At 50.6% G+C, this 15707-nt stretch overlaps 1 protein-coding gene across 2 annotated transcripts; it reads right to left on the reverse strand.

The window, feature by feature from the left end:
* Nucleotides 1-1938: 1938 nt before the first annotated feature.
* Nucleotides 1939-15327, reverse strand: Gsdma (gasdermin A). 2 transcript variants are annotated; one of them, XM_048450783.3, is made up of 12 exons: nucleotides 15172-15327; nucleotides 13664-13882; nucleotides 13393-13573; nucleotides 9277-9442; nucleotides 8091-8187; nucleotides 7314-7361; nucleotides 6964-6990; nucleotides 6416-6436; nucleotides 5557-5711; nucleotides 4975-5089; nucleotides 3544-3617; nucleotides 1939-3368 (listed from the first exon to the last, which is right to left on the reverse strand). In XM_048450783.3, the coding sequence occupies exons 2-12, from the start codon at nucleotides 13875-13877 to the stop codon at nucleotides 3126-3128; spliced, it is 1341 nt and encodes a 446-aa protein (XP_048306740.1). In that variant the 5' UTR covers nucleotides 13878-13882; nucleotides 15172-15327; the 3' UTR covers nucleotides 1939-3125. The 2 variants fall into 2 exon arrangements, with proteins under 2 accessions (XP_048306740.1, XP_085551885.1); XM_085695759.2 differs by lacking the exon at nucleotides 6964-6990.
* Nucleotides 15328-15707: the final 380 nt, after the last annotated feature.

Consider the following 15707-nt stretch of genomic DNA (forward strand, 5'->3'; position numbering starts at 1 on the left):
AAGCACCATGTTCCACTCCAGTAATCCCAGTAATGAAAAAAAATTGTTATTACTTGGAGGTTAGCCTGAGCTACAGAGTGAGAGCCTGCTGCCTTCTCAAACACAAAACAACCGGACTAGTAAGGTGAGTTAGCGGATAAAGGCGTTGCCACAAGAGAGGGTGAGGAAAAAGTTGACACTCTACATGTTCTGCATTGGGACCCAGTGTGATGTGGGAAGGGAAGGAGGAGGCTCTAGGGAGCAGTTTGGGGAGGCCTGTGAATGGGGAGCAGAATGATGTCCTTCGTGGGGTGACCAGATGGAAGAAGACTGGACCAGAAAGCCTTCCCATCAGCACAGAACAAAATTCCAGCATGGAAACTTGATCTCCTCTGTAAACAGAGCTGGAACTGGCTCAGCACAGGCTCGAACAAGAATTCAGAAGACACGGAATGTGTCCCGACTGTATTCTCTTTTATATTCCAAATCCCCAGGACGTCTATGTTTGTTTGTGTTGTTTGGTTTTTGAGACTCACTCTGTAGCCCTGGCTGGCTTGTAACTCATAGAGATTCACCCGCTGTCTCCAGAGCACTGGGATAAAAGGCGACTAGATCTTTCTCTGCCCCGCCACACCTGGCAGTTGCTTATATTTTAAAAACTTCATTCATGTATGTAGTTAGTTGGGGGCCACTCTTCCCATGTATGTGAGGGAGTCAGAGGACATCCCCTTCCCACTGTGTGGGGCCTGGCAGTTGAAGTCAGCGAGTGCTGCTGAGCCACCTTGCTGGTGTCCCTACTTATCGCTTGTATGATTTTTATTCTATTGTGGCAAATAATTCTCAGTACTAGGCAGCCACTGGCCAAGCAGAAGTGTGTGCTCCGGCTCTAGGGCACACACCTGGACCTGTTATCCCAAGCTGTCCTTGCACCGTCCCTCCTCAGTGCTGGGGGACAGAGAACAGAGCTTTCTAATGAGCACAGGGATAAACTTATTAAAGACCCTCATGACACCCTGGACTGCAGGTGGCGGAAATGGCAAAGGGAGAAAATAAACCAGCTTTGTCGTTCATCCTTCCCATCAAAGAAGTTACCTTGCTGGCTAGTTAAGATGTCAGCTCGCCTCTCTGTGAAGTTTACATCACGGGGAACAAATAAGTCAGCAGAGAAGACCGCAGTAGAGCCCAAGGGCTTCCAAAGATGTCAGGAGTAGGGGAGGAGGGCTAAACATGAAGCTTTTGGCAGCTGGTCATGATGAGTCTTGCTGTGGAGGAACTGGCCTGGGCAAGGAGGTTGGTAAGAAATGGGGGATTCTGACTCCAGGGGCCTGAAGCCTTGGAGATATATTATATTCTACTCATAAAAACGCTTGAAAAGAGATTGATGTGTATAATACGTGTGGGTGTGGGTGTAGGTGTGGCTCGGGGTGCTGGGAAGATGATTCAGAGGTTAAGAGCGCTGACTGCTCTTCCAGAGGACCTGGGTTTGAGCCCTGCACCCACACCGTGGTTCACAACTGTCCATACTCCGGTTCCCTCCAGGAATCCAACCTTCTCTTCTGGCATCTGAGAGCACCAGGCATGCAAGTGGTACACATATGTACATGCAGACAAAATATCCATACATGGAAGAGGGAAGAGGAGATGGAGATATTGGTGAGATGCTTTTGCTCAATGCCAAACCTGATGACTGATCCAATTCTTGGATCCTACATGATGGGAGGAGAGAACCACCTCCCAGAAGTTGTCCTCTGACCCATACAAGCATGGCACGGCACACATGCACCCCCCATAAATAAGTGCAAATACATAAGACTGGTGACAGATGTTCAAAGCCCACTTTAGGCGGAAGGCGATCGGAACCCAGAAATTTGATGAGATTAAGATGTATTGGCCAAGCCTATCTGTATTATTTCCTCCCACACCCATCCTGAATTGAGGCTGAAAACAAAACAAAAAGCAGAAAGCAAGCATCATTTAATACGGTGGTTCTCAACGCCCTCATGCTTCGATGCTTCTATACCGTTCCTCATGTTGTGATGACCCCCAACCACAAAATTATTTTCGTTACTTCTTCATAACTGTAATTTTGCTACCGTTATGAATTGTAATGTGAATATCTGTGTTTTCTGATGGTTTTTGGTGACCCCTGTGAAGGGATGATTGACTCTCAAAGGGCCCCTTCTCCTCTTCCTCTTTTCTAATTAATTTTTTTTAAAAAAATTTTATTTTATATGTGTGACTGTTTTGCCTGCATGTATATGAACCACATACATGCAGGACCCTTGGAGTCTAGAAGAAGGCCTTAGATCCCCTGTGACTGGTGTTACAGATGGCTGTTAGTCATCACGTGGGTACTGGGAATTGAACTCAGGTCTGCTGCAAGAACAATAAGGGCTCTTAACCCCTGAGCCAATTCTCCAGCCCTCTAAAAAAATTTTGAAACAAGGGCTCACTATGATCACCTGGTGTTTTTACTTAACCAACTTGAAAACTTGTGTTTGTTTGTTTTGGGCTTGTATCATACACGTCTAGACCTTTCCCTCTCCCAAGCCCTCAACCAGGACTAGAGGCCACGGGCTCCTCGATGAACTCATACGGTTTTGATGCTCTTCTGCATGCAGAGCAGACAGTCTGCACTGTAACCTCTAGGCTCTTGGAGCATCTTCCAGACAGCCCGAGGACACTGTGAGCAGAATCACATACATATGGATATCGTCGGTTTCTTTACCTGGCACAAATGAATGATTTCCTTTACATAAGAACCAGAAGTCAGCTTGTCCTAGGATCAACGTAATGTAATGTTTTCCATTCATTCCAGAAAGGCTAGGGGTTTTTTGTTTGTTTGTTTGTTTTTGGCACAAGTGGGAAGGATTTGACTGGGGAATTGATGTTTGCTTGTTTGTTTTTCTTAATGAAATGGCTCAAGTTTGCAAAGATTTTGAATGATTCTGTATCTTCACGATTTAAGCATCAGGAGATGGGCTTAGTGGGTGACCGAGATGGAGGACAGAAGGAGACAGATGCTAGGGTGACAGTGCATGAGGAGCATGGCATTTCAGTTGCCCTGGAGACTCTAGTGACTTGCAGTGTTACAGAGAGCACAGTAAGGTCGGGAAGACGTGAGGGAAGCGGGCAGAGAAGGTGCCTTAGGAAGCCTTGCTCAGCAGCTGAAGGAAGGAGAGCCCTGCGTAGAGGGCGCAGAGGCGTGGGAGAGTGTCCGGATCCCATGTGTACTGGGGGCCTGATCTCTGGACTTCCAGGCCGCTCAGCCCCACTAGGGCTTCTGTGAGGGTCAGTTCCTCCTCCCCAAGGGAGGAGAGCAGGTCAGGCCGCAGTGGGAAAACGCCCTCTTTGTCTTGCAGGAAGTTCTGCTCCATGGTGCTTTCAACCTGCAAGGGACCAAAGTGGCCTGAAAAGGAGGAACCGAACCCTCTGCCCCTCTCCTGACAAGGGCAGGCTGATTACCCTGAACACCTAGGGAGCGGGAAGACCCAGCTCCTAGGATAAGACTCCCAGTGGTTCCAGCTGTGCCCTCCCATCTGCGGCTTTTCCCTGGCATCTCACCAGCTTCAGCTGCACCGGGAGGAGCTTCTTCTCCAAGGATTTTACTAGAAGCTTCTGTTGGGCTTCACTTAGCACTTGAGGGAAAAGCAGAGGAAAAAAAATGTGTTGCTGGTCCAGAGGGATCTACAGACTCCAAATAGTGACGTTACAGAATTCCTACACACTCTAGTCAATGAATCCATCTGTCCATCTGTCCGTCTCTCCATCCACCCACGGCTGAACACCTGTTCTATAACACGCATCTTGGCTGGCCACTAAATGCAAAGTTGTGACCCTTGACTGAGTGAAGTGGCATGCACCTTTAATCCCAGTGTGTGGGAGGCCGGAATATGGACCTCTGTGAGTCTGAGTCCAGATCGTTCTACATAGTGAGTTCCAGGCTGGCCAGGGCTATGGTGAGACCCTATCTAAAAAGCACAGCAAACCCCAATTCTAATCTTTTGCTGCAGTTTTGGGGAGAAGACAAAGCGGTGCTTTTTATTTTTGAGACAGGATCTCATTCTGTAGCCCAGGTTGGATTAGAACTCACTCTGTAACCCAACGTGGCCTCAGACCCACAGTGGTCCTCCTGCCTCAACCTCCTGCGTGCTGGGCTTATAGGCATGAGCTACCACAGTGGTGACAACCCAGGGAGTTAAGGAAGTCATAGCTGAGGGGTTTCCTTTGGGTTTGGCATTTTTCTGTCTGTCTGTCTGTCTGTCTGTCTGTCTATGTATCATCTTATCTTTCTTCCTTTTTTCTTTCTTTTCTTAATTATTTATTGAGAACAGGGTCTCATTATGTAGCTCTGGCTATCGTGGAACTCACTCTGCAGACCAGGCTGGCCTTGACCTCAGAGATCTACCTGCCTCTGCCTCCCAAGTGCTGGGATTAAAGGTGTGCGTCACCATGTCTGACTGTTCCCCCACATTGTGTGTGCAAACATGTGTGTATGTGTGCACATTCAAGCACACTCGTGTGCATGCCATGATGTGTATGTGGAGGGCACAGGACAACTTGCCGGAGTGGTGCCCTACCATGTGGGCGCCAGGAATTGAATTCAGGTGATCCAGCTTGGCAGCATGAGCTAACAGGTGGGCAGCAATATGGAAGCCATGAGCTTAGCTCTAGGCAGAAGGCTTAAATATGCAGCTAAATAAATAAATAAAGGACCAGCTGAATTCCTAGGAATGAAACCAACAAAACCAATGGTGGTGATTTTTTTTTCTCCCTCCAGTACCAGGGTTTGATCTCAGAGCCCCTTAGCATTGTGTATGCCAAGCAAGCACCATAATACTGAACTACATACCCAGCTGGAATCAGTTTTAGAAAAGTGTTTAAACAAACGACTGTAGTACAGACCACCCGGCATCCTCTCATTCATGCATTTGGGAAGTCATTCACAGGGTTTATTCTTATAACAGAAAACCACGTGACTCACTGCTCACTCACCTGTTAGAGCCCCAAGGAAATAGAGGACGGCGCCCATGGCATCCTTTGACAGCAGGACGTCTTTTGGGAGTGCTTCCAGAGTCACTTCGTGTCCCTTGTCTAGAGCTCCTTCGAGCTGTGAGGAAAACTGGGTGACTAATCCCTCAGGTAAAGGTCTAACCTAGCACCTGGCACACATAGTCTCTGGACTCCGGCTGACTCTCTCCCGCTTCCTATTTCTTTTTTGTGTAGTCAGGTCCTAGAAAATGCTGGCCCTTCGGTTCCTTGTTCCCTGGGTTTGGAGCTCTGAAAGGTTCAAGCTGTTATCCAGCAGAGGGCGCCACTGGCCTGCTGCTTCACTCTGACAGAGCGTGCACGTGCCTTCCGGGAGCCCTGTACCAATGCTTTTTTCCAGGGACTAAGAGGCCGGTGATGGCCTAGTAGCCTAGGTACACTTGGCCAGCCTTGAGAAAGTATCCGCTATGGATTCCATAGCCTCTGGCCGCTCTGCACTGTCAGTTCCTCCTCCCCATCTGCAATGGCCCACCACCACCCAGACGTGCCTTCCCCCCCACACTTCCTGTTTTCCTCACGGGACCTCACCGTCTGCTCAAGGTCTTGAAGCTCTTTTTTCTTTCCGAGGAGGTTGCTGAGGGAGGTGAGCAGGGAGCTCTGCCCTACTTTACTCAATTTCTCCACTTCTTGAGTCTCTCTCTGAACCTCTTCTTTTAAAGTCTCGAAGTCTTCATGCATCTCCCCTAGGGGTACAGTCAATACCGCTGGCATCTCCCTTAGGGGCACAGTCAAGACCGCAGGCGCCCCTTCACCTGGTCCCTCCCACCCAGTACATAGTTTCTGCAGGCTCAGTCACACACACACACACACACACACACACACACACACACACACACACACCGTCCCCTGCTTCCAGCTTGAATCGGACCTCTTTACCAAGGTATGTGGTTATAAAGTTATGCTAAAGCCCTGTCATGAAGGATGAAGCTAGAAGGTGGACTAGACCCCATGCAGTCAACTAATAAAACAGTTAACCACGTCTCCATTCCCACAACCCTCCCTCTCCCCCGCCTCCCCCGCTGCCGCCCAGGCTTCATCAGTGCGCGGTTGGCCTGTGTTTTCAACCTGTCCAGCTAGCCGTTTAGCGGAAGCCTGTTTCCCCTTCTCTTGTGGAAAGGACACCTTTGACAACTTAGTGACAGTTGAGGTAGGACTGCTTCAGAGAGCAGTGAGGGTCTGGATCCAGGGAAAGGAGTGAGCTGCAGCCTGGTTGCCTAGAGACCTGGCATCCTAAAAGTACATCCAGTCTGTGTTGGAGAGAGTGGCTTCCTGGAAGTGGCTCTAATCCCAGGACCTGGGACTCGGCCCTTTTCTTTTTCCTTCCTCCCTGATAGTTCTCCCCCTACCTGTGTGGCAAAGTCTTGAAAGCATTCCCAAAACTCCTTACCAACATCAGATGCCTGGATAACTGAGAAAATAAGAAAGTAAACAGGCAGGTAAGAACATGATCCTTCAGAATGGCAGCCACCCCTAGGCAACGAGTCTCTGGGGACCGTGGGACTGCACCGCCCCTCTGAGCTCCCAGCCCTCTTCAGAATCCTCTGGCTCTGTTCTGGCCACACATTCCTGAGTGGCAGGAGTGGAGCGGAAGAGCTAATTGCAATGTGAAAAGGGCACTCCGACCAAACTGGTGTCACCCAACATCTTAGTGACTCAGCGCCTCCTGCCCTAGTTACTGGACAGCAGATGCCTGTGCAAACAGGTGGCAGCTACTGAGGCCCTTGACAACAAAGGCCTGAGGCAGTCGATCTCCTGCCCGTCTTTCTACAGATCTCCCCCTTCTGAGGCTTTTCCCTAACTTCCTGTTGTAGGTCCTACCGTAGCTGTTTGCTGAGACCTGTCCCACTAACTTCCCTGTCTGTCCTATGGAAGGGGGAGGAAGATGGGAGTTTTGAACCCGAGTCAAGAAAGTTGGGAAGCAAAAGGCACACTTACGTAAGAATTTTGCCTCTCCTGGCTTTTCTGAAAACACAAAAAGAGCACATCTGTCAGGATGAGCTCTTTGCTGCCTTTCGCTAAAGCCATTGTTAAGACTGCGTCCTCACGAAAACCCGGAGAGCCTGTTAGCACACCCATCTGTCTCAGTTGGAGCACACCCTGTCTCCAAATCTCTCTGTTTCTGATAGCGCCTCTGTTTCTTTGTCTGTTTGGGCAGAATTTATATCCCATACCTCTATCTGCCTGAGGGCCCAGGAAACAAGAGCGCATGCGCATGCTCGTGTGCTGCTCTTAGAGTGGGAAATTTTAGCGGATGACTTGGGGCAAGGGACGAGGGGAGCACCTACCTCCTGGAGGGAAGGTCTGCATGCTGTCATTGCAGATGTGTGGAATATCTGTAAAGGACAAGAAAAGGCACCCAAGAGTTACACCGGCTGCCACACCCCTCCTCCTTTAGCCTCAAGCCCAAAGGTTCTCTGCTCAGGGCTAGATTCTGCCCCTCAAATGCCCCGTCTAATTCTCTACCCAACCCTTACTGCTGGAAGTTGTAAGCTCTTGTCTACAGTAGCATTTTCTCCCCTGAAATCCAGTACTGGTGTCAGGATCTGTCTCCTCCTTGGGTTTTTTGAGGTCAGAGGCTGTGGTGGTTTGGGTCTTTTTTTTTTTTTTTTAATATAACTTTACTTTTTTTTAAAAAAGATTTATTTATTATGTATATAACATTTGGCCTCCATGTATGCCTGCAGGCCAGAAGAAGGTACCAGATCTCATCACAGATGGTTGTGGACCACCATGTGGTTCCTGGGAATTGAACTCAGGACCTCTGGAAGAGCACTCAGTGCTCTTAACCTCTGAGCCATCTCTCCAGTCCCCCGCCCCCCCAACCATGGTTTTGGTCTTTGTGTCACTTCCTATGACTTCCCCGGCACACGGAGACACCTGGAACTCAGAGTTCCTTCCCCTCCCCTTCTAGAGCAGCCTTTGCTCTTTTTCTGGCCATGGGCAATAGACTCTGCTGCCTCCCCATCCCCCCCCCCACATCATTGCACGATAGGACCAGGATGTCACTGCACTGATGGAGGCAACCCTTATCTCGAGGGGAGAACATGCTGGTCTCTGCTCACCCCACTCATCTTTGCCATTGACCATCAGTTGCCTCACTCGAAAGGCCAGGACACAGCCCTTGGGGATGGTTACAGCCTCTTTGTGGTTCACGGATCCCTAGGATTACACAATGAGAGCCTGTGAGTCCTCTGAGGTCCTACATAGGAGACATACGAGCAGGGGCAGGAGGCAGGTGTGGAGCCGGGGCTGAGAGTCCTTGGGGAGGCTCCCGCAGGACCTCCAGCTGTCAGTCTCTGCAGTCTGGACTTGAAGCCTTCCCACTCAGGTCTGGTGCTCACCCTACCGTGCTATGTCTGCTTCCGGATTCGACAGGTGGTGGGAACTGGGCAGACCTGTTCCAGCACCTGCCTGTGCGCCATCCTGTTTCACCTCCCAGCTTCTTCTGCCCTGCTTCCTCTTCCTCTACACCAACTACCCCATTCTTATCTCATCCAGGAAGTCTTCCGTGGCTAACTCCTCCCCTGGCTCCCAATCCCAGGCTACCCCTCATGAATACACTCACTAGATATATGTATAGATAGAAGAGATGCACTTCTACTGAATTTTCCAAGCCTATAACATCTGGGCCTTCACTGTGTGTTTCATATATATGTTAGGACTTTTTTTTTTCTTTTTGATTTTTCAAAACAGGTTTTTTCTGTAGCTTTGGAGCATGTTCTAGAGCTAGCTCTTGTAGATCAGGCTGTCCTCGAAAACAGAGATCCTCCTGCCTCTGCCTCCTGAGTGCTGGGATTATAGGCATGCACCACCACCGCTGGCAGAACTTTCTGAAAACAGGATCTACCCCCTCCACAGGGTCTCACCAGGTAGCCCAGACTGACCTTGAACCTGTGACCCCTCTGGCCTCTGCCTTCAGAGTGCTGGGATTACTGGTGCACCCCCCCCCCCCATACCAGGCAGGAGCTCTGCTCGTCAGCTTTGGCAGGTGGGAGGGGAGGGATGAGGACAAACTCAGTAGCCCTTGGCCTGCTCCATATTGTCTGTGGTGTATGGAACGGGGCCCTGCCCTGCTTGGTACTGCTAAGCAAGGAGAGGGGTGTGTGGCCAACTTGGCTTTGAATATTTTTTTTTTCCTGTCCTCTATCCTGAGTAGGCACCATTCAGGCAGAGTTAATGGAGCCTGTGTGTGTGTGTGTGTGTGTGTGTGTGTGTGTTTGTGTGTGCGCACGCGCATGTGAGGCAAACCTGCAGTCCCAGCGGGGCAAAGAATGGAAGGGAGAAGCAGCCTTCTGCCTTGCCAGCTCTCTCCAGAGTGACTTCCTGCACGGTCTCCACTACCTCCATCACCACGTACAGGTTCTCCCCACGATCCCGCATCTCCTTAAGGAAGGGGTGATCCGCTGCCAGTTTCCTGAGGCAGGAAAAGCATAGGACGTCACTCAGCGCCTCCTCACCAGGGCCAGCTTTGGTGCTTTATAGTAACGTTTATTTTATTTCTGAGACAGGGTCTCACTATACAGCCTTGTCTGACCTGGCGCTCTCTCTGTAAACCAGACTGGCCTTGAACTCACAGAGATTTACTTGCCTTTGCCTCCCAAGAACTGGGACTGAAGGCATGTGTCACTGTGCCCCGCGGTGTCTACTTTTTAGTTCATCAATCCTAGCATCTAGACAGTAAGGTGCCAGGGAAGGAATGAGAGTTCAGTCAGACCACAGTGCAAACTCAGACCTCCGGCTTCCGGGCAGGGCAGCTGCTTTGAGTCTGCGTTGCCTCACCTATAAAACACAGCTGACGCCAACTACCTCCCAAGGTGCGAGATAAACTGGGCAAACAGCCGGAGGCGCAGCACCTGGCCTGGATCGAGGCCACCGTGGTCACTTCCTCCTCTCCTCCTACCCAGGAACAGGTTCTCCTCTTTTGGCTTCTGTTTATGTGTCTGAGATTCCTCTCTGCCTCATTTTTTATGTTTGTGTGTGTGTGCACGCACGCATGCACGCACGTTCGTGCATGTATGCACATGTGATGTGTGTGTACATAGATATGTGCTATAGTGTGGGGGTCAGGTGACAGTCTCAGGTGTCTATCTTTGCCTCCCTCTTTGTTTAAGGTAAGATCTTTCATTGTCTGAGTATACCAGCCTAGCTGCATCCTTCTTCCTCCAGCTCACACCCCCAGGGAGTCTCCAGTCTCCGAGCCCTATCTTTCTGTGAGAACACTGGGTTCTCAGAGGCAGGACAGTACGTGTGCCTTTTACGTGGGCCCTGGGGATTAACCTCAGCTCTGCACATGTGTGGGGCAAGCAGTGCACTTATTCCCACCTCCGTTTCCCAGATGTGGCCCGTCACCGTCATCTCTTCTCCTTCTATAGTCTCACCTCTTGCCATTCCCAATGCTTCGTCTCCTTCGCCTTGCTTGCATGTGTAAACATGTCTCTGCCCCTAAAAGATCTGCTTCCATTCCTGAACACTCCTTCAAACTACCATCCAATTTGTTTCCTTCACCTTATTGGCAAAATCTCCAAGGATATTTGTCTTTGTCTAGTCTTCACCATCCCGTCATGATTTCTTCTAATTACTAATTTCTCCTAATTTGTCTTCTGTTTCTGCCCTCAGCTGCAATCACAATGGCCCTGCATTCTCTTTACTGGGTGTCCCTCCCTAATTGTGCAGTGTGGCTGTATTATATCTTGGCTTCCAATTGCATGCTGCTTCTTCTCCTATCTTTCTGGTTTCTAAATCATATACATTCTTCTTTCTTTGTTTGTTTTTGTTTTTAGGTTTTAGTTTTTTAAGACAGGGTTTCTCTATGTATCCTTGACTGTCCTGGAACTTGCACTGTAGACCAGGCTGGCCTCGAACTCACAGAAATCCACCTGCCTCTGACTCCCGAGTACTGGGATTAAAGGTGTGTGCCACCACCGCCCGGCTCTAAATCATATACATTCTATCTGACTCCCTTTTTCCAGTTGATTTGGAACCTTAATATTTTCTGTCCTCTGAAATTTTGCTGGGTTTGTGTGTGTGTGTGTGTGTGTGAGTGTGCATGCGCAAGCGCGCATGCATGTGTAAGCCAGAAGAAAGCATCAGATCCCCTGGAGCTGGAGTTACTGGTGCTTGTGAGCTGCCTGATGTGAGTGCTGAGACCTGAACTCGGGTCCTCTGCAAAAGCAGCAAGTGCTCTTAGCCCCTAAGCCATCTCTCCAGTCCCCGAGCTTCTGCTTTTATGCCTCCTCTCTGAGTATTCTCCAGCCTCCTCATCTCCCCACCCGATCCCTGCCATCCTGATTGGTATCTTGCAGACTGCCACATGTTCATCTTTATCCTGACCTCTCTCTGAGCTTCCTGTCCCTTTCCCAGCTCCTCCTTGACCATTCTCAGGAGGTAGGTACTCCAGTTGTTGCCATGTTAGGAGCTGCCAGCCAGCCCTACAGGACTTCCTCGCTTCTGTCTTCCTGTTTGTCATCTTCAATGTCTTGTAATGTCACAACCTAAGTCAAGACCCAGAGTCATCTTTAACAAGACCCTCACCATCACCCTGTCCCCATCACTCTACACCCAGCTGTTGGGTTTAATTCATCCCATCATCCTTTGCAATAAGCCTTGCACCCATGCCTCCCTGCCTTCCAGCCACACTACCCAGCTCATGTCGGTAAATATAGCTTCTGTGTGATTATTCGAGTTTGGGCGGCTACATGGCGTCTGCCTGACTCTGCATTCTTTCCTCCTCTGTCTCTGTTTGAATTTCCTGCCTTGCAATATTCTGTTCTGTCATAAGCCAAAGCAGATTCTTTCTTAGCCAATGGTAACAAAACATACTCACAGCACACAGAGGGAAATCCCTCATCCCATGCCCTCATTTTATACGTCTGATGGATAGCGGGACAGGGTCTCTCCTGAAACACTCCTAACCCCACCTTCCTCTGTCTAATGCATTTCTTCCATCTGGTCAGGTCGGTCACGGGCCACATCAGAGCCACATCAGGTTGTCCCTGGTGTCTGCTTGTTGGGCTCCTTCACTTGGTTTCTGGTGCCTACCTGCTCTGGGTCTACCCTACAGCGTTCTCTCGTTCCTTTGGTGCCTCCTTTGCCTCTGCCAGGCCAGTTCTCCCATGGTCCCTCTTGGTTTTGAGACCTCTCACCTGCCTGTCTTTGTAACGCACTTCTCTCTCTGCACGCTCCCATCGCTCAAAGCCTCCACCCGAGACTACCACCTTGTGAGGGTCTGCCTTACTTCTCCAGCCAGAAGCTCCCTCCCCACCACAAGTTGAACCAAGTGCTTCCTACGCACGGATCACTTCTTGCATTGGATAATTACTCTTCTGTTTCAAGACAGGGTTTCTCTCTGTAGCCTTGGCTGTCCTGGAACTCACTCTGTAGACCAGGCTGGCCTTAAATTCAGAGATTCGCCTGCCTCTGCCTCCCGGGCGCTGGGATTAAAGGTGATAATTATCCACCACCACAGAGTAGCTTTCACCTTCCTACACCGCAGGGTTGTCTGAACATAGACACTCTAGGAACACCAGCACATAGCAGGATGCTCTACACTCAGAAATCTGAAAATGTTACCTGGGTGACTTGTCAAATGTGCAAGCCTTTCCTTCTGGCCCCTCCAGACCTCACCTGCTTCTTTCAACTGCTGCTTAATCATTTAAAAGTCAGGTCCCCTGTTAAGCCAGGCGTGTGCTGTGCCTTGTGTAAACATCCCTTCCGACATGCCCCTTGTCTGCTGGGGCAGCGGTCCCTAGGTGTGTGGATGGAGCCAGTCTGAAGCTTGCTTATGGGAGAGAGTTCCGGACAGTCTATGCCAGGAACAGTGACCTCTGCCTTTTCCATTATGTTTCACAGTCTTAGGATTAAAGGAACCTTAGAAACTGTCGTCCATTCCCACTGGGCTATAGCAAAAAATAAAAAAACAAAACGAAAAAACTGAGGATCCCTGAGAAATGACTTTCCCAAGGTCACACAGCAAGTGAATATGAACATCTGAATGTCTACATCCGTGTATGTATGTGGGTGTACATGTGTGTGTGTGTGCATTCGTGCGTGCGAGAGAGTGAGAGAGAGAGAGAGAGAGAGAGTGTGAGAGAGAGAATGATACTGGAGGTGGCTGGATGATGGGGGGGCAATGTCTAGGAAGGAGCTTGGTTGTGCCCATAGTTGCAAAAGATTCCTTTTGCCCCTGCTAGACCCCACTATTGAGCTACTTTCCCATCCCCCAGGAGAATTCTCTTTAAGGATGCTCCTGTGGAGACTACATTGGCAAAGGTCAGGGTGAGGGTTTTACCCTTCCACCTGTGGTCCAGAGCATCTGTGCCCTGCCCAACCCCATCCTATCACCCTATCAGCCCCAGACCCTCTCACCTCTCCTTGTGCAAGTTCTCCAGAGCCTTGGGAGCCACGCTGAGGGTCTGGACCTCCAGTGTGCTGCTCCGTGACAGACCTGCAGTCCCTTTTACCTTCACCGTCTTTGGCACGTCCACATCTCCCTCCACTCGGGCATCCAGCATGTTCTTAAAGCTAAAGTTCCCAGAATCTGTGGGATCTGCAGGAGGGAAAAGCGAGGAGCTGGGCTGAGCTGCATCCCTATGGCGCCTCAGAACCCCTAGAGTCCAGCTCTGTTTGAGAGGCTGACCTGAGGGGGAGTTGCCGGGCTCCAGCACATCCAGGAGTGTGTAGTCGGTGCGGACATAGCGGGCTCCCCAGAATAGAGTGCTCTTCCTCTTCCTCAGCACCAGGCAGAAGGGATGGAAGCGCTTGAAGTCGATGAGGCTGTCTAGGGGCGTCAGATCCCCTCGAGGGTTCAGCTGCCTAGCCAGGGCTCGGGTGACATTCTCAAACATAGTCATTGTGTCTGTTGAGAAAGAGATGGAGGCCATCAAGACCCGAGAGGGACTTTGTAAAGAGGGGTCACCAGGCTCTACTCCTAGACCTGGGGGAGACCTTAAGAGAGGCCTGGGTTTTTGAATGTTGGGTCTCGAAGGAACCCAAGGAGTCCTTATTTGGTGATGAAGAATCCTGGGCTCCAGAATTCACACGGCTGGCGGGAGACGCCAGACCTCCCCTTTGTCAAGGGCTCCTGTCTTATTACATGTTCATTTCTTCGCAGTCACGGAACCCAGCTGGCATGTCATCGGTAGGGGAACGAGGCTTCCTCCCACACCAGGGGACAGCTGTAACCAGAACCTGGGGACACTAGGGAAAGGATGCAACCACCAGGGGGCAACAGCCTGGACAGTCAGAGCTGGGTACCGTCCTCAGTTGCCTTTCCCTTGGCCAAGGTACACTTGTTTGAACCCTGTACATCCCTCACCCCTGCCTCCTAGCGACGTGGCTGTAAGTAGGCCAGTTCCCTAGGCTTTGCCCCACTCCTTTGCCTTTGTTTTGTTGTTTTTTTTTTTCCTGCCTACATTACATCCCTTTCCAATAGAGAGGATTCGTAGTCATCCTGTACGACTCAGTTCAGGGCACCTGCTCAGCCCGTTCCCCCTTCGGGCGTGCTGGTGACTCTGCCAGGGTTCCCAAGGCACCTTGTAGATCCACTTCTGAAACACCTGCTAATTCATCTTGTTACCATCTGTTCACCTGCCTGTAATTTCCCAGAGGGCAGGAAATGGGCCTTAGTCACCTCTGCAGCATCAGCACCAGGCGCCGTGCCGGGTAGAAAGAAGGGAAGAATGAACGTGACCCTGGGAGATATGGTGGGGTGAGAGGGTCCAAGACGGACCTGAAGTTCACCGTCTTCCTTCTCTGTCTTTGAAGCCCAGGTACATCACCTGGGCAGCCAGAGACACACCCGGATTATCAGCGGACACATCAGCTAGCCTCCATTGATCTCACTATCCATCCATCCTTCCTCACTCCCTCTTTCCCTCCCTTCTTCCTTTCGTCTTTTCTCTCACAGGATAACCTTCAGGGACCAGATGAGCGGCTCTGGGAAGTACTCTCCACCAGAGAGGCACTCAGAGGGCTCTCTCTTCTCTCTCAGAAGCCTCCTTTGATACCTGATACCAACTCCCAGTGATATCCAGGGGGAATTTTATAGCCACAATAAAAGACAAGAAACCCCACACCTTTTAGTCCCAACATTTCCCCCAGACACCCAGAAGGTCCCCCTGCCTCCTCTGCTGCCACTAATCTTACCAGGGAAGGAGTGATGCTGGGTCCTGTCTGGCAGCTGGGGGTGGGGTGAGGGCCCAGAGCTCGCTCTGTCTGTAGGTTGGCAGAATGACTGTCCCTTACCAGGACAGGCCACTTTATGCCTCTGTGGAGGAGGGACAGGGACGTAGGCTTCCTCAGACCCTGCCTGCCTCAACGGCCCCACCCCTTTTTGTCCCACTTCCAGGAGAACAGCATCAACCTGTTCCATGTGCCCCGCCTCAGGCCCTGGGCCTTGGCCTCCTAAGAGATGAGGGGGTGGCTAGGGAGCTGCCAGGCAGGTGCCAGGGTAGGTGTGGATAGCCGGGGTCGAGGGAGAAAGAAGGTGGCAGCTGAAAGTTGCTTGGGGACACTTTGGGGAGCAGGAAGACAGTGGGAGTCGATCACATGTGTATATGTATACCCATGAGTGTGCTTGTATGTGTGTACGGGTGATAAGGGGTGGATCTCTTCTCTGCTGTCAACATGGTCCTTCAGGAAGCATGTGTGATTCGTGTGATTCATCTGAGGCCTGTGGACGT

Source organism: Myodes glareolus, chromosome 9, assembly GCF_982192425.1.
Source record: "Myodes glareolus chromosome 9, mMyoGla1.1, whole genome shotgun sequence".
NCBI lineage: Eukaryota > Metazoa > Chordata > Mammalia > Rodentia > Cricetidae > Myodes > Myodes glareolus.